Source organism: Leucoraja erinacea, chromosome 33, assembly GCF_028641065.1.
Source record: "Leucoraja erinacea ecotype New England chromosome 33, Leri_hhj_1, whole genome shotgun sequence".
Classification (NCBI taxonomy): Eukaryota; Metazoa; Chordata; class Chondrichthyes; order Rajiformes; family Rajidae; genus Leucoraja; species Leucoraja erinaceus.
Genome location: NC_073409.1, coordinates 15846849 through 15865092, shown reverse-complemented (window position 1 = coordinate 15865092; position 18244 = coordinate 15846849). Strand labels below are relative to the sequence as shown.

Below are 18244 nucleotides of genomic sequence, written 5' to 3'. Positions count from 1 at the left end.
TTCCCTGCACCTTTCACTGGCTCCGGATAACACTGATGTTTCACAGTCTGGAAAGGTTGGGACGAATAGAAAGGAAATGGTAAAGGCGGTGGCGAAAAGTGAGGCAGAGAAGAAAAGGCACATTAAAATGACAGAGAAGGCAAAGTTACATCCAGTGTGTATAAGGAGAGTGGATACACAAAAATGCTGGAGAAACTCAGTGGGTGCAGCAGCATCTATGGAGCGAAGGAGATAGGCAACGTTTCGGGCCGAAACCCTTCTTCAGAATAAGGAGAGTATGTGTATGGGATAGTCAGTGAAGTGAGTAAGGAATCAAGTATTATAAGAGTGGCGCACAGCGACGCAGCTGGTAGTGCTGCTGCCTCGCAACGCCAGAGACGGGTTTGATCCTGACTACGGTGTTATCTGTGTGTAGTTTGCAAGTGCTTGTCATCCCATGGGTTTGCTCCGGGTGCTCCAACTAAGTTTGAGTTTAGTTTAGTTTATTGTCACGTGTACCGAGGTACAGTGAAAAGCTTTTGTTACGTGCTAACCAGTCAGCGGAAAGACAATACATGATCGCAATCGAGCCACTTACAGTGTATAGATACATGATAAGGGAATAGCGTTTAGTGCAAGGTAAAGTTAGTAAGGTCTGATTAAAGATAGTCCAAGGGTCACCAATGAGGTTGATGGTAGTTCAGGACCGCTCTCTGGTTGTGGTAGGATGGTTCAGTTGCCTGATCACAGCTGGGAAGAAACTGTGTTTAAGAAGGAACTGCAGATGCTGGAAAATCGAAGGTAGATAAAAGTGCTGGAGAAACTCAGCGAGTGCAGCAGCATCTATGGAGCGAAGGAAATAGGCAACGTTTCGGGACGAAACGTTGCCTATTTCCTTCGCTCCATAGATGCAGCTGCACCCGCTGAGTTTCTCCAGCACTTTTGTCTACCTGGGAAGAAACTGTCCCTGAATCTGAATTCCTCCCACATCCCAAAGTTGTGTTGGTAGCAAGGTAATCAGCCTCTGAAAAAATGTTGCTTGTAAGTCGGGCTTGATTGAAAAAGTGGGATTATATAGACCAGTGTGAATGGGTGATCGATGGTCGGTGGACTAAAGGACTTGTTTCCAAGCTGTATCTCGAAACTAAACTAATCCAAATTAAGCTAAATTAAACTAAACTAAATTAAGCGTTAGAAAAAAAAAGTCCAACCTTAAGCCTACAAATATGAGGAAGAGTCTCTGTGGTGAATTGGCATGTTATTAAACATGTCATATAAATCAGGGAAGGCATCTGTGGTTTTGCTCCTGGTACAGATTGCTGACTCGGAACAGCAGTAGAGTTGCTGCCTTATGCCCCTGTCCCACTTAGGAAACCTGAACGTAAATCGCTGGAGACTTTCCGCCCCACCCAAGGTTTCCGTGCGGTTCTCGGAGGTTGCAGGTGGTTGCCAGAGGTTGCAGGTAGTGGAAGCAGGTAGGGAGACTGACAAAAACCTCCGGGAACCGCACGGAAACCGTGGGTGGGGCACAAAGTCTTCAGAGGTTTCCGTTCAGGTTTCCTAAGTGGGACAGGGGCATTACAGCACTTGCAGCGCCGGAGACCCGGTTCGATCCTGACTGCAGGTGCTGTCTATGGAGTTTGTACGTTCTCCCCGTGACCCGTTTTCTCCGAGACCTTCGGTTTCCTCTCACACTCCTAAGACGTACAGGTATAATAATAATAATAATAATAATAATAAATTTTATTTATGGGCGCCTTTCAAGAGTCTCAAGGACACCTTACAAAAATTTAGCAGGTAGAGGAAAAACATGTAAGGGGAATGAAATAAATAGTAGAGACATGACTAGTACACAAAGTAAAGACAGAATTCAATACAAAACACAATATGAGGCAATTAATGCACAGATGAAAAGGGAGGGGGACGTGGGGCTAAGGATAGGCAGAGGTGAAGAGATGGGTCTTGAGGCGGGACTGGAAGATGGTGAGGGACACGGAATTGCGGATCAGTTGGGGGAGGGAGTTCCAGAGCCTGGGAGCTGCCCTGGAGAAGGCTCTGTCCCCAAAACTGCGGAGGTTGGACTTGTGGATGGAGAGGAGACCGGCTGATGTGGATCTGAGGGACCGTGAGGGTTGGTAGGGGGAGAGGAGGTCAGTGAGATATGGGGGGGGGGGGCAGATGGTGGAGGGCTTTGTAGATGAGGATCAGGATTTTGTAGTTGATCTGGTGGGAGATGGGAAGCCAGTGAAGTTGTTTGAGGACTGGAGTGATGTGAGGTGTGTAAATTGTCCCTAGTGTGTGCAGGATAGTGTTAATGTGAGGGGTGGATCGCTGGTCGGCACAGACTCGGTGGGCCGAAGGGCCTGTTTCCCTGCTGTATCTCTCTAAACTAAACTGAACTAAATGCTTGTTCAGTGCTTGGCATTTTATGTCACTTGAGCAAGTACTGATGTCGCATTACAACTGACAAGTTGCACAATTCCTGTGTTGGTGGAGTGATGAAACAGGTTCAAGGAGAGCAGTCATGTTATTCCGCTCTGCTAGCAGATCAGAGGCAGCTGCTAAACCTTTCTCTTGGGTTAGGCTTACCTCACCCCCTGAGCTAATTGTGGCCACAGAAACCAGTCCATGTGCATCACTGGCCCAGCAAAAGTATATAGCTCCCCTCAAAGCAGCACTTGTGGGGTACAGGAGATGACCAAAGTGCTTCACATCATTGCAGGTACTCATTTGCTACATACAGCAGTGGGGCACAAAATCTCCAGAGGTTTCCGTTCAGGTTTCCTAAGTGGGACAGGGGCATTATGCCCCTGTCCCACTTAGGAAACCTGAACGGAAACCTCTGGAGACTTTGCGCCCCACCCAAGGTTTATGCCCCTGTCCCACTTAGGAAGACTGAACGGAAACCTCTGGAGACTCTGTGCCCCACCCAAGGTTTCCGTGCGGTTCCCGGAGGTTGCAGGTAGTGGAAGCAGGTAGGGAGACTGTCAAAAACCTCCGGGAACCGCACGGCAACCTTGGGTGGGGCACAAAGTCTCCAGAGGTTTCCGTTCAGGTTTCCTAAGTGGGACAGGGGCATAACTATGCATACATAAACCGTTCACAGTTCCCCATCAGAGGGGCTGAATGGTCAATTCTTGGCATTGTTCTGTATGTCTGATGCAAACGGAATATCTCTTATGAGAGTCAAGGTTTTCCAATTCATATCTGACTTAGGAATGTGAGCAAGTTGTTCCTCCTGTGGGTGATAGTGTAATTGGTGAGTGCAACTGGACTGGTTTTAAAACATATCTCTCACACCATGTAACCTTGCACAGTAATTTTCTGTGCTGGAATGTCTCAAAGTGTGCTGCCAGTGAAATATATATTTTTTTGAAATGCAGTGACTTGAACTTCCTCCAGTTCCCAGGATTGTGAAAGACCCTGTCGGGAATTCTCCATCGTGGAACATCCAACAATTACACAACACGCACAGAGACAGATTTACACACGCAGCTCGACTCGTGCGAAGATCTCGACTTGCCGTGAGTGAAGGTTTACAGCACATTTCCCGGACACTGCTCATTTTTATTTTCCGCGGTCCTCTGCAGGTGTTGCGCCCTGGCCTGGCGGTTGATTCCGCCATCGATACAACATTATTATATTGAGATCTGGGAGCTATCATTTTGTTTTAAATTTTTGGCAAATTCGAGTAGTTGAGTGAATGCCAATTAAAGTAGAAGCAAGGAACTGCAGATACAAGTTTGCAAAAGAAGATACAGGGGCGGGCGGCATGGTGGCACAGTTAATAGAGCCGCTGCCACACAGCACCAGGGACCAGGTTTGATCCTGACCTTGGTTGCTGCCTGTGTGGAGTTTGCACGTCCTCCCTGTGATGTGTGGGTTTCCTCCAGGTGCTCTGTTTGGACAGGTACATGGAGCGGAGAGGTTTAGAGGGAAATGTTCCAAATGCAGGCAGGTGGGACTAATGCATATGGGGCATCTTGGTCAGTGTGGGCAGGTTGGGTCTGAAGGCTCATACCCACAGGTTGTAAATCTACCCAAGCGTAATGAGGTGCTATTCCTGCAGTTTGTGTGGCAATGGTCGGCGCCCAGGACAGAATGGGAAGGGGAGATAAAATGGTTTAGTAGCCGGGAGATCCAGCAGGCCTCGGCGGACCGAGCGCAAGTGTTCAGTGAAACGGTTGGCGAGTCCATTCTGTAAAAATAAGGAGGTACTACTCTCAGAGGTGTGGCCACTATGTGACTCCACCAACTTCTATCTGTCTCCTGGATACTGGGTTCTGGCACAGCCATTGAGATCCACATTCCAATGGACTGAAGCATTCTCTCTGGGATATTAATGCATGGCTATAAGTATTCATTGACATACATGCTCGTTGCAGCACTGCTGTGTCTCATAGTGCTTTTGGAGGCACAGTGATGCTGAGGGGTGTACACTTGCACGCACACATCCACAAACCCACACTCACATATCACACACACACACACACACACACACACACACACACACACACACACACACACACACACACACACACACACACACACACACACACACACACACACACACACACACACACACACACACACACACACACACACACACACACACACACACACCCATACACAATTAACGATGGGCAAGTAAATGCTGGCTCACATTATTTGTCTCGCAGTCCACATCCTTGCAATGAATAAAACCAAAACCCATACACACACTCATAATTCCATATACACACACATGTATAATTTGACACACATACTCAAACAAAACCCCATACACTGACATAACTCCTTACACACTCACATAAATGCATGCAACACACACACACGCACATACATACGCACGCGCACACACATACACACACACACACGCACGCAGCGCACACACATACACACACACACATACACACACACGCACGCGCACACACACACACACACACACACACACACACACACACACACACACACGCACACACACACAAACGCACACACACACACGCACATACACACACACGCACGCGCACGCACGCGCACACACACACACGTCTCCTCTCCCCATTCCCCTGTGTCTCCAGTGAAGCCTTTATTGCTGTTGCACCATGGTTGCCATGGAGCGAGTTTTCTTAAGATTAAGATCTTCTTTGGAACGCCCCACTCCCACTCCCAGCATTGCGGCATGTCAAGGATGGCAGCGATTGAAGGCAGCTTCCCATCTCCTTCTCAAAGGCAACCAAGAAGGGGAGTCTGAAGAGGGCTCCCCATTCCCTCCACAGATGTTGCCTGGCCTGCTGAGTTACTCCGACACTCTGTGTTCTGGCTTAGCCTGTGATGATCACATCCTTTGTATGATTATTAGCCACAAAGATGGAGCATCTACGACCTCTACAGACGGCTCTTTGGAAATCCATAGGTTACATTTTAACTTTGACATCGGGATGAAAACCACCCAGACAATTTTTAAAAGATAAAATTTCAGATTTCATGATTTTTCTTCCCGAGGATCCCCCAGATGGATTTAACACTGAATGCAACAACGAATAGTTTGACCTACACATCAATTAAGTGTGAAAACGTACGATTTCTCATTCTGTGGAATCTTGCTTCAAATCTTCCGTTTGCCCGCAGAATAACACTGAATGTGCTTCGTTATATGTGACGCATTTTGAGTCATTTCCCAAGGGTTATGATGCAATGTTCTATGAGCAGAGGTCTGTGCTATGAACAGTTCCATGCAACCAAAGTCGTCAAAGCTGAGAAAACAATATTTTATTTATGTTATCGGTTACAGAGTGCAGTTTAAGTGATTTCTTTTCGGAAAGTAAAATCACAGTGACTTGGACTTTGTTAGTCGAGGACATGGCTAATTCACAATACACGATGACAAGAGGAGTGGAATGTACAAGGGCAAGAATAAAATGCATTTACGTATCACAGAGTCTATTCGGAATAATCAATGGGGGAAGGGCATCTAAATCATCGATCAAATCATTGCCAAATTTGCCAACAATTCGGTAACAAATCTGGTGAATTAGAATCGCCTTCATTCCTAAATCACCCTCCTTTAATAAGTGTTGGCCATTTTAGTTCCTGATGTTTCGACATATAATATTCCTCCCTCCAGATTCAGTTGTGGAGTGACGGACAGGAACACCTATTGTCACTGGAGTGTTTCTTGCTTTGATCCTCTGGAGGTCTGATACCCTTGGACCTGCTCGGAAAACCATAGTTCCTTCTGCAAACACTGTACTCATCCCAAACTGTTGATCCCTTTAATAATCTTTCCGGCATGCATGAGGCATGCGGACTAAAATATATGGGTTTTTCCTCAATCCTTCTCCAGGAAATTCCAGTAACTCAGGCAGAGACATGGCGGAGATTGCTGCCAATGAATGGATGAGATTGGCTCACCTTCTGCTAGAGAAGGGCCCCCTAGATGCTCTTACATGTAAGTCGCTACTCAGCACAGTACATGAGGTGTGTCTGGAGTGGGGTTTTCACAGTATATTGTGTGGTCTCCTGGTCTCCCCTGCAAGAATCGACCAAAAATTGGCCTCCGCCTGAAGATCAGAAACGCCACCATCTCCTAACCTCATTCTACATTCCTTGTACAACAGGATTTACCAACTGCTTTTTAAACAGTGCCTTTTCGTGTTCGCCCGGAGTTCCAACGGAGCAGTTTTCAGGCGAAACAAGATTCGAATGTGCAGGGATAGCTGAATGATTGTAATTCAGCCCCTAATATCCTCTTTCCATCCCTGATTCCTGCATCTACATTCAGAATGCCTTGTTTTCACATCTCCACTGGTTGCACTGTGAACAGGTACACATTTGCAGCATACTTGGAAATACTATTCATGAAAAAAACAAACAAGGTACAGGAAGGTATAAGACTTTAAACTTAGTGGAGTTAAGACTGTGATTGTGGAATACCAAATGCTAATACCAGTTAAGCAACAGCCTGATTTTAGTCTAAAGAAGGGTCCCAACTCGAAATGTCACCATCCATTCTCTCCAGAGATGCTGCCTGAGCCGCTGAGTTACTCCAGCACTTTGTGTCTAACGATGGTTAAATTTCCTCTTAAATTCACATCTCCCCATCATTTCTCTGTCTTTGATATTCTGCTCTCTTGTAATCACCCACAGTATTGGTATCGTCCAATTCCGGACACATGACTATCTGCAATTTAAATGATTCACCTGTGGTGGCCATGTCTTCAACTGCGATAATCCTAAACTCTGGAATTTCATGTTCATAAGCCATCGGAGCAGAATTTAGGCCAATCGGCCCATCGAGTCTACTCTGCCGTTCAATCATGGATGATCTATCTATCTTTCCATCTCAACCCCATTCTCCTGCCTTTTCCTCATAACCCTTGACACCCGTACTAATCAAGAATCTCCTCTTTTCTCTCAGAACCACCCTTTCTCTCTCTCTCTCTCTTTCTCTCTGTGTCTCTCTCTGTGTCTCTCTCTCTCCCACTTTATCCCCCTCTGTCTCCCCAGCAAGTTACTCCTCCAGGCTGATCTGCCCTTCTGAGTCCAGGCCCAATGTGCAGATAACATCCCTGCGTATCTCCTTAGAATAGCTTGCTCTGTCAAAGATGCTGCTGCACAAAGCAAGTTGTTGTTCGATTGGTATATTGTTTCAAACACTTTAGGATGCTCGAAAATGAATGCATTTTGTTACTGACAACTATTTTCAAAAGCCAACTCTAGAGGGATGCACTTTTTGATTCAGCACAGAAGTACAAAGACCAACAAAAAATGACTACTGCCCATTGTAGGTTATGTAGCAAGCCAAGTGGAAGTGTAATGCCCCGTCCCACTTAGGAAACCTGTGCAGAAACCTCTGGGAGAGTTTGGGCCCCGCCCAAGGTTTCCGTGCGGTTCCCGGAGGTTTTTGTCAGTCTCCCTACCTGCTTCCACTACCTGCAACCTCCGGCAACCACCTGCAACTTCCGGGAACCGCACGGAAACCTTGGGTGGGGCGTAAAGTCTCCAGAGGTTTCCGTTCAGGTTTCCCAAGTGGGACGGGGCATTATAGCCGTGATACCTGAGAATGGAAAGGGGAGGTTGTGTGTGTGTGTGTGTGTGTGTGTATATGTATGTGTATATGTGTGTGTGCGTGTGTGTGTCCTATTCCAACCATTTCATTATTGACCCTTACCCTGACCACCCTCTCTCCCCGTGGCCACCGACTGCTCTTTGCACCCCCAAACCACTTCCAAGTCAGGGTATCCCCAAAATACAAAGATAGACACAAAAAGCTGGAGTAACTCAGCGGGGCAGGCCGCATCTCTGGGGGAAAGGAATGGATGGCATTTCGGGTCGAGACCCTTCTTCAGACCAGAAACATCACCCATTCCTTCTCTCGAGAGATGCTGCCTATCCCGCTGAGTTACTCCAGTTTTTTGTGTCTGTCTTCGGTTTAAACCAGCATCTGCAGATCCTTCCTACACAAATCCCCAAAATACATTCTCTTCAGTCTCCGTGGCTCAGTTCTACAGCCGTCAGCCATCCCGATCCTCCAGTTTTTTGCTACCAAACCTTGCTATTTTTACAAGTATTTACCATAGAATAAATTCAGACCACTCTATGCACTAGGTGACTGCAATCTCCTCCAGGTTCTGTAAATGCAATCAAAGGGACCACCCTGACCTGGAAATATATTGTCAATCCTTCATCATCACTAGGTCTAAATCCTGGATTGCTCTCTCAAGAGCACTGTGGCAGCACCTTCACCAGAAGGACTACCGTGGTTGAAGAAGGTGGATCACCAGCACCTTCTCGAGCAACTAGAGATGGGAAATAAATGCTGGTTTTACCACTGATACCCACATCCCAGAGAGGAATGAAAACTGACAGTACACTCATGAGCTCATGTACATATGCTCTGCTCCACTACGCACAGACTGAGAGTGGGTCAGGGAGACAAACGCTTGAGGCTTGTATCTAACACTCATGAACCCCCCTTGCCACCTCAATACAAGGTAGGTGTGGTCATGCTTCACTGACGTAGTATTTGCGCATTGTTACCCAATGGTTTTAACCATATGACCATATAACATATACCATATAACAATTACAGCACGGAAACAGGCCATCTTGGCCCTTCATGTCCATGCCGAACACTAACTCTCACCTAGTCCCATCTACCTGCACTCAGACCATAACCCTCCATTCTTTTCCCGTCCATATAACTATCAAATTTATTTTTAAATGATCAAAACGAACCTGCCTCCACCACTTCCACTGGAAGCTCATTCCACACAGCTACCACTCCCTGAGTAAAGATGTTCCCCCTCATGTTGCCCCTAAACTTTTGTCTCTTCAGTTTTGTCAAGACTAGTTCCACCAGCTGGATGGGGAGGTGAGTTTGTTCCCTCCCACAGAGGGAAGGATCAGTAGGCGGCAAGGTGCACCAATGACCCATTTAACGGGCTGGGATAAATCACACAGATCTTCTGGCATTTTGGAATCTCGTGAACTCCCAAAGATAGGTACTGACACGTCCGAGTCTATCAGTAGTTGTGACGGTTTTAAATGACGTTATTATCTATGTACTGCGCAGTGATAGCCAAACTTACATTTGATGTGTACATTCCCTCGTGCTGTTTGAAGATGAAACAACAGCCTCCATGAGACAGAGAGGAAAAGAATGGTGGGAGTTATGAGACTGAACCGGGAGGAGGACTGCCTTAGAGCCTGAGTTACTGGGTTACCTTGAACTGTTAGTGAAAGGAGAGAGGAACCATCTGGTGCAGACGGGCTTGTAATAATTACAGAAACAGCAAGGGGATATCAACCCTGTTCTGACAGGTCAGGATAGTGATGTAGATGAGCTGAAATTGGGCCGTAAAGATTTAATGAACCATTTGTTAACCTCTTTTAAGATATCAGTAAACCAACCTCTGAAACAAAATAAAAAGAGCTAATTAGTGTACCATGCCCATCCCTTCCTTGAACATTCAGCTCAGTCTCTGGGCTGTGAAAACTCATCCACTCTCCAAGGGGAAGTCTGCCAATGCTTTGCCCTGCCCTCCTGTGGCTGATCCAACAAAAATACCACAGTCTAACCGCTAAAAACTGACGATGCTGGAAATCTGAAATGAAAAAGAGAATGTGGAAACAAGAAACTGCAGATGATGGTTTACCCGCTGAGTTATGCCACCATTTTATGTCAGCTGAGGAAGGGTCCCAACCCGAAACGTCACCTATCCATGTTCTCCAGGGATGCTGCCTAGAGTACAAATACTCCAGCACTTTGTGTCTCTCTATGAAAAAAAAGATTATCGGACATGCACCGCAGGCCAGACAGCATCTGTGGATAGAGAAACGTAGATAGCATGATTGCCTTTAGTTGAGTCTAGTTTAGAGATACAGCACAGAAACAAGCCCTTCGGCCCACCTAGCCCGTGCCGACCAGCGATCCCCGCACATTAATACTATCCAGCGCGCTCTAGGAACAATTTACAATGGACGTACAGACCTGTATACCTGCGGGGAAACCGGAGCTCCCAGAGAAAATCCACGGAAGTCACGGGGAGAATAAACAAACTCTGTACAGGCAGCGACCGTGGTCAGGCTCAAACCCAAGTCTCTGGTTACGGCTGCTGTCTGTATGGAGTTTGTACGTTCTCCCTGTGACCAGGTGGGTTTTCTCCGAGCGCCCCGGTTTCCTCCAGGTTTCTCCAGCATTTTTGTCTACCTTCGATTTTTCCAGCATCTGCCGTTCCTTCTTAAACCTAAACATTGTGGTAGGTTATGGTCAGAGATTTGCCTGTTGTAAGCTCATTTAACTTTGAGACCCTATAGGAGTCAGAGTGCCCCGCATTCACTCGATGCTTCTTCATTAACATGCGCATCCTGAGTCATCCAACACCCAGGGCCGGCATTAATGTGATGCAAGGCGTCCAATGCGATGGTGGATGGCCGTCAACAGGAAGGGAGGTGTGGGGAGTTCTGAGGGGATTCGGTAGCTGAGGTAGTGATGCGTGGATGGGCCCGTTCTTGCTCAGCTCTCTTCCATTCAACCTTCAACCTCAGCAGCTACATGGGGCAAGGCTGACAAAGACACTAGCTCAGAGGCACCTTGGAGTATTTAATTGTAAAACAAGGTTAAAATTCATTAGCATGCAGCACTTGTTGAAGCGGAAGCTTCTCTAGCCTGCCAAAGATGCCGCGATCTGTATAGACCGTGTTTAGCTCTCCAGATACCTGCTGTTAGTTGTGCATATGGCTAAACAGTTCGGACAAACGGACGTGGTTTCCAGTTTACCTCTCGTCTCGGGATGGTGGGGCAGGTTGGGCGGGTTTCAAAGGTCCTATAGCATTCTTACAATCTGCGTATAACCGTTGCTGATAAGTCAGTGACATGCCGGAGGGGTGAGGTGAGGGCGGCTGGGAGCCAGAGGTCAGGTGCTCTTCGGCACGTTCTGCAGATTCTTCAGCTCCAGTTCCAGTTGGTGTATCCGCACGTCCTTCTGCATCAGCTGCTCCTTCAACCTGCGGATCTCGTCTTGCTGGCGGAAGAACATTCGCAGAAGCTACGGGGGAAAATATTCGATGGTTCAGTCACGGTGGATTAGTTTGTTCTTGGCTCACTTATACTGTTCCCTCCTGCTCCACATTGCATTCCCTCTCAGTCCCTTCCTCTAATTACTGGTAGAACACAAAGCACTGTCCCGCTGAGTTACTCCAGCATTTTGTGTCTATCCTAAAACACAAAACAATTGTGTTATTACACCAAGATAGGCGCTCAGCCCAGCCCTATGCCAAAGTACGACCTAAACTACCTATACACACTTATGCTATTATACGACAATAACTAACTTCATATTCAGTAATAAGGTATCTGTTAGCAAACACCCACGTTAAACGTTTAACCAGGAAACCCAAATCCGATGCCACATGAGAGTCTAAAATGCCTTAACACTGTTAGAATAGAATAACCTTTAATAATCCTTTACAGGAAATTACAGTGCCACAACAGCTTCAAGACAGACATAACACCACACATTTCCACAGATAGCTTCAATACTTAATAAGTTAAAATACAATGAATGAATACTAAAAAAATCCAAAATTATTTTTGTGCATTATAAAACCTCACAGCAGCTGGTATACAAGACTTCCTATATCTCTCCGTTTTGCCCATTGGTGCAATCAGTCTCTGACTGAAGATGCTGCTCTTGATCACCTTCAGGGCGTGGAGTGGGTGAGTGGGGTTGGTCATTATTGAACCTAGTTTGTTCAGAGTTCTGGCCTCTGCCACCTGCTGGACCGTTAGTTGCTCAGCCCCGACCACTGAGCCGGCCTTCCTGATCAGCTTGTCCAGTCTGTTTTTGTCCGCTATGCGGGCGCCTTCTCCCCAACAGGCCACAGCAAAAAACAGAGCACTGGCCACCACTGAATGGTAGACACTGCACAGTAGGGGTTGGCAGATGTTGAATGACCTTAGCCTCCTTAAAAAATACAGTCGACTTTGTCCCTTCCTGTACACCGCCTCCATATGACTCTTCCAGTCCAGCTCACTGTCAAGCTGCACACCAAGGTACACACCAAGCTGCACACCAAGGTGGTGGTTAGACTACGGGACAACCTAAACTAGGCGTGTAGATGCCAGCATATTATTGGGGTTATCATAATGATCTAGCCACCACTACCCTCTAGGGTAGAGGATTCTACAGATTGGCCGTTCTCTGTGAGAAGAAATGCCTATGTACCTCAATTTTGATGACCGTTGCTGTATCGTGGTTACATCTCCTCGCTCATGATTCAGCCACTTGTGGAAACATCTCAACTGGCATCTTATACGTTTCAATAACATAACCTCTCATTCCTCTAAACTCCAAAGAGTACAGATCTAACTTTTTTTTCCAGTCAGTAGGTAGGGTGGTGTAATGTAACACTATAATTGACAACTGTTGAGTTATTTTTAAAAATAATCAGGCAATTTAAAAAATGATTGCAAATTAATTGCTGTTTTAATTGTTCAACAAAAATGAAACACCAGTACCGACGGAAACTGTGGCGCAGCGGTAGAGCTGCTGCCTTACAGCGCCAGAGATCCGGGTTTGATCCTGCCTATGGCTGCTGTCTGTATGGAGTTTGCATGTTCTCCCTGCGAATAAGTGGGTTTTCCCCAGGTGCCCCGGTTTCCTCCCACACTCCAAAGCCCAGCAAGTTTGTAGGATTTTTTTTATTGTTTTTTTTATTTTATTTTTTTTATTGAACATGTTAAAAAATACAAACACAAATAAACTTGTACGCAATAAAAATATAAAATAAAACACAAAGGAAAACAAACAGATAAGTAACTCAAATAATACAAATAATATAGTTCATGTTCAAAAGGGGTAAGAAGTTCGAAAACTTTAATTTTAAACCAAACGGTTAATTGGCTTCTATAGTTTGTTCCTAGTGTGTGTAGGATAGAACTACTGTACGGGTGATCATCGGTTGGCATGGACTCGGTGGGCCGAAGGGTCAGTTTCTGAGCTGTATCTTTAAAACGAAAACTAAAAGACTAAATATGGGGGAGGCAATGTTTGGAAGATTATGATGCAGTAAGTTTGACTCAGAGTTCCAGCACACACCCACACCCACACCCCCCACCCACACACCCCCCCCCACCCCCACCCACACGCACACACCCACCCACCCACAAACACACCCACCCACACCCACACCCCCCCACCCACACCCACACACACCCCCACACCCACCCACACCCCCCACCCCACCCCCCCCACCCCCACCCCACCCACACCCCCCCCACCCCCACACACCCCCCCACCCACACACCCACCCCCCCCCCACCCCACCCACACCCACACCCCACCACACCCCACCCACACCCACACCCACACCCAACACCGACACAACCCCACCAACCCACACCGACACCCACACCCACACCCACACCCACACCCCCACCCACACCCACACCCACACCCACACCCACACCCACACCCACACCCACACCCACACCCACACCCACACACCCACACCCACACCACACCCACACCCACACCCACACCCACACCCTCACCCGCACACCCACACCCACACACCCACACTCACACCCACACCACACACACACACACCCACACACACACCCACCCCCACACCCACACCCACCCACACCCACACCCACACCCACACCCACACCCACACACACACACACACACACACCCACACTCACACCCACACCCCCACACACACCCCCACACCCACCCACCCACACATACACACACACACCCACACACACACACCCAGCCACACCCACACCCACACACACCCACACACACACCCACACCCACACCCACACCCACACTCACACCCACACACACCCACACACACCCACACCCACACTCACACCCACACCCACACCCACACCCACACCCACACCACACCCACACCCCCCCACTCACACCCCCCACACACACCCACACCCACACCCACACCACACACACACTCGCAACTACACTCACACCTACACTCACACCCACACTCACCCTCACTCACACTCACACCCACACCCACACTCACACTCACACCCACACTCACACCCACACCCACCTCATTCTCTGTTCGAGGTGGTATGTTTTCCAATAGATCGATCCCATTCACCACCACACTTTTCTTATCCTTTTTTGGCGGCTTGAAGGCGACATTTGTGGACTTGTAACCTTCCTTCAAAGACATTAGAATCGGATCTGTCAGGACAACAACACAGAAGTTGGGATAACAGCAGAGGGAAATTATCTGCAAAATATTCATTGCAAATCCTTCTTCCCAACGCCCCATTTGTTGAACAAACTGAAGACATTTTATATTAAAGTGCAAACATACAGTCAAGCTAAAGTCAGGATATTATTTGAGGTTAACCAGCAAGAGCATTGTGCTTTTAATAGTGTATGGTGTCCCATCAACCCAAATGATGGCAGCTACATATGCTATTGCATCGGAAGGAGATGAGTCTTAAAGGAGAAGAGAGTGGAGGGAGGCAGGTTGTGAGAAGATAATTGTTGGGTGTGGAATTGATATATGATCTCAGCATTGGCTCCCTTGCTCCATCCAACAAATCCACCTGATCTGCTTGGTTTTCCAGCTGGTTTTACTTTGGATTTTAAGAATCTGTATTTAAAAGATATTTTAAGAACTTTTTGTTGAACATGGTAGAAGGCAAATGAAATAGGAGCCGAGCTATTTAATTCTTCAGATTCTTCTTCTGTCATTCACTAAGATTCACTTAAATGTCTGATGTTTGACCTAGGTGTCATTTTCATGTCATATCTCCCTGCATCTTAATGTCCTGAAATATAGGACATGAGATTAATCCCCGTGATGGCGGGACTGCCATAAGAGGAAAGATTGGAAAGACTGGGTTTGCATTCACTGGAATTTTGAAGGATGGGGGGGGGGGTCCTATAGATACATCTAAAATTATAAAAGGATTGGACAAGCTAGATGCAGGAAAAATGTTCCCGATGTTGGGGGAGTCCAGAACCAGGGGCCACAGTCTAAGAATAAAGGGGAGGCCATTTAAAATTGGGATGGGGAAAAAAAACGTTTTCACCCGGAGAGTTGTGAGTTTGTGGAGTTCTCTGCCACAGAAGGCAGTAGTGGTCAGTTCACTGAGTTAGATGAAGCTCTAGGGGCTAGTGGGATCAAGGGCTATGAGGAGAAGGCAGGCATGGGCTACAGATTGTGGATGATTGATCAGCCATGATCACAGTGCAGTGAATGGCGGTGCAGACTCGATGGGCCAAATGGCCTCGTCCTGCATCTATTTTCTATGTTTCTATATAACCTCCTGCACTGAATGAACTACAAGCCTGACGCTCAATGTGGTGAGTTACAAAGATCCATCACCATCAGTGTGAAGCCATTTCTCATCTCGGTCCTAATTCTGTATAATAAAGGTGGCACGATGCCCAATTCTAATAGGGTGGTACGGTGGCACAGCGGTAGAGTTGCTGCCATTACAACGCCAGAGACCCTGGCTCGATCCTGACTACGTGTGCCATCTGTATGGAGTTTGTACTTTCCCCGTAACCACGTGGTTTTTCCCCGGGTGCTCCGGTTTCCTCCCACACTCCAGAGACGTACAGGGTTGCAGGTTAATTGGCTTTGGTAAAAATTGTAAATTGTCCCTAGTGTGTAGGATAGTGTTAGTGTGCGGGGATCGCTGGTCGGCATGGACGTGGTGGGCCAAAGGGCCTGTTTCCACGCTGTATCGCTAAACTAAACTAAACTAAATTCTGAGTCTATGAACTCTGTTTCTAAATTCCTCAGATTATAATGGTGTTCAGATGAAAGTGAAGTTGACACACAGACCAGACCCCTGGGGAGAACAGCACTGAAGAGTCCTTCAAAGAGTCCTCACAGCACTGAGTTGGATGATCAGCCATGATCATATTGAATGGCGGTGCAGGCTCGAAGGGCCGAATGGCCTACTCCTGCACCTAATTTCTTTGTGTTTCTATGTTTTCAAGCAACAACGGATATGGCGATGGGCTCACTTTCTATGTGGATGCAGAAGGAATTGTCCCCACACCTGGTCTAATAGGGTGAATTGGAAGGGAAAAATGCAAAGCCTTCCCACAAGTGGTGGAGTTGCAATTGTGGAGCACGCAGAGAGATCTGGAGCACAGAGCTGGGATGTGATCGCTATGACGGGATAACAGGTGGGACAGGTCTAGCTATCAGCTGACTGTGCTGCTCCTTATGTGAATCAGAAGCGTTCAGGCCTGAATGCAGCAACACTAATCCTAGATTCAGATAGCACCAAAACAGGCCCTTCGGCCCACTAAGCCAGTGCACCCATTCGCACTAATCCTACTTTATTTTTCCCATGTATCCATCAGCTCTCTGCAGATCCGACCAGTTACTACACACTAGGGACAAGCTAGAGCAGCCAACTCGCCCTCCAACCTAGTGTGTAAGAAGGAACTGCAGATGCTGATTCATACCGAAGATAAACACAAAATGCTGGAGTAACTCAGCGGGTCAGGCAGCGTCTCTGGAGCAAAGGAATAGGCGACGTTTCGTGTTGGAACCCTTCTTCAGACTGAAAGATAGAGGTTGTGGGAAGGGACATGAGAAAAGGCCACCTATTCCATTTTATTCAGAGATGCTGCCTGACCCGCTGAGTTACTCCAGCACTTTGTGTTCATAAGTTCATAAGTGATCGGAGCAGAATTAGGCCATTCAGCCCATCAAGTCTACTCCGCCATTCAATCATGGCTGATCTATCTTTCCCCCTTAACCCCATTCTCCTGCCTTCTCCGCATAACCCCTGACATTGTGTCTATCTTCTGACCTAGTATGTAGGCTCACACTAAGGTCGCTGTCTAGAGAAAACCACGAGTCAGCAAAAATGGTGCAGAATCCTCATAGAAACTCCATCCAAAGATAAACACTGATGACGTCAACAGCGTTCGGCAAAGGCAAACATGTACATGAGGAAAGAACGATAGGGTGGAGAGCGGCTGGCGGGGAGGATAAACAGCACAGGATCTCTGAGCTGTATGTTCCATGTGCGGAAGGGAACGCCCTGCCACTCAGTGCCGCTGCCAAGAAGGAAAGAGCTCCTTTTCTGTCTTCATGGAGCTCGATGACTGGCAGGGAGAGTGAGCAGCACCGCAGATGCTGTAGACAGTGATCTAATCTCTGAATGCAAGTAGCACATTCAGTCTGCTGCTGAACCGCCCTGCCTTTGCATTTTCATAGCATTCGGCTTCAGCTCCGGGTGTTAGAGTAGATGAACGGTTATCTCACTGGTTCTTGCTCGATGTGGAAACATAGAAACAGAGAAATTAGGTGCAGGAGTAGGCCATTCGGCCCTTCGAGCCTGCACCGCCGTTCAATATGATCATGGCTGATCATCCAACTCAGTATCCCGTACCTGCCTTCTCTCCATACCCCCTGATCCCCTTAGCCAGAAGGGCCACATCTAACTCCCTCTTAAATATAGCCAATGAACTGGCCTCAACTACCCTCTGTGGCAGAGAGTTCCAGAGATTCACCACTTTCTGTGTGAAAAAAGTTCTTCTCATCTCGGTTTTAAAGGATTTCCCCCTTATCCTTAAGTTATGACCCCTTGTCCTGGACTTCCCCAACATCGGGAACAATCTTCCTGCATCTAGCCTGTCCAACCCCTTAAGAATTTTGTAAGTTTCTATAAGATCCCCTCTCAATCTCCTAAATTCTAGAGACTATAAACCAGTCTATCCAGTCTTTCTTCATAAGA

The 18244-nt window shown here is 47.3% G+C and overlaps 1 protein-coding gene across 2 annotated transcripts in view; it reads right to left on the bottom strand.

The window, feature by feature from the left end:
* Window positions 1-5736: 5736 nt before the first annotated feature.
* coro2ba (coronin, actin binding protein, 2Ba) overlaps window positions 5737-18244 on the bottom strand; it is a 130187-nt gene continuing 117679 nt past the window's right edge. For both annotated transcript variants that reach the window (XM_055661445.1, XM_055661446.1), the window contains exons 11-12: window positions 14569-14705; window positions 5737-11531 (exon numbers count right to left, since the gene is read on the bottom strand). In XM_055661445.1, the coding sequence (XP_055517420.1) occupies window positions 11400-11531; window positions 14569-14705 (269 nt within the window). In that variant the 3' untranslated portion in view covers window positions 5737-11399. The remainder of the gene's footprint in view (window positions 11532-14568; window positions 14706-18244) is intronic.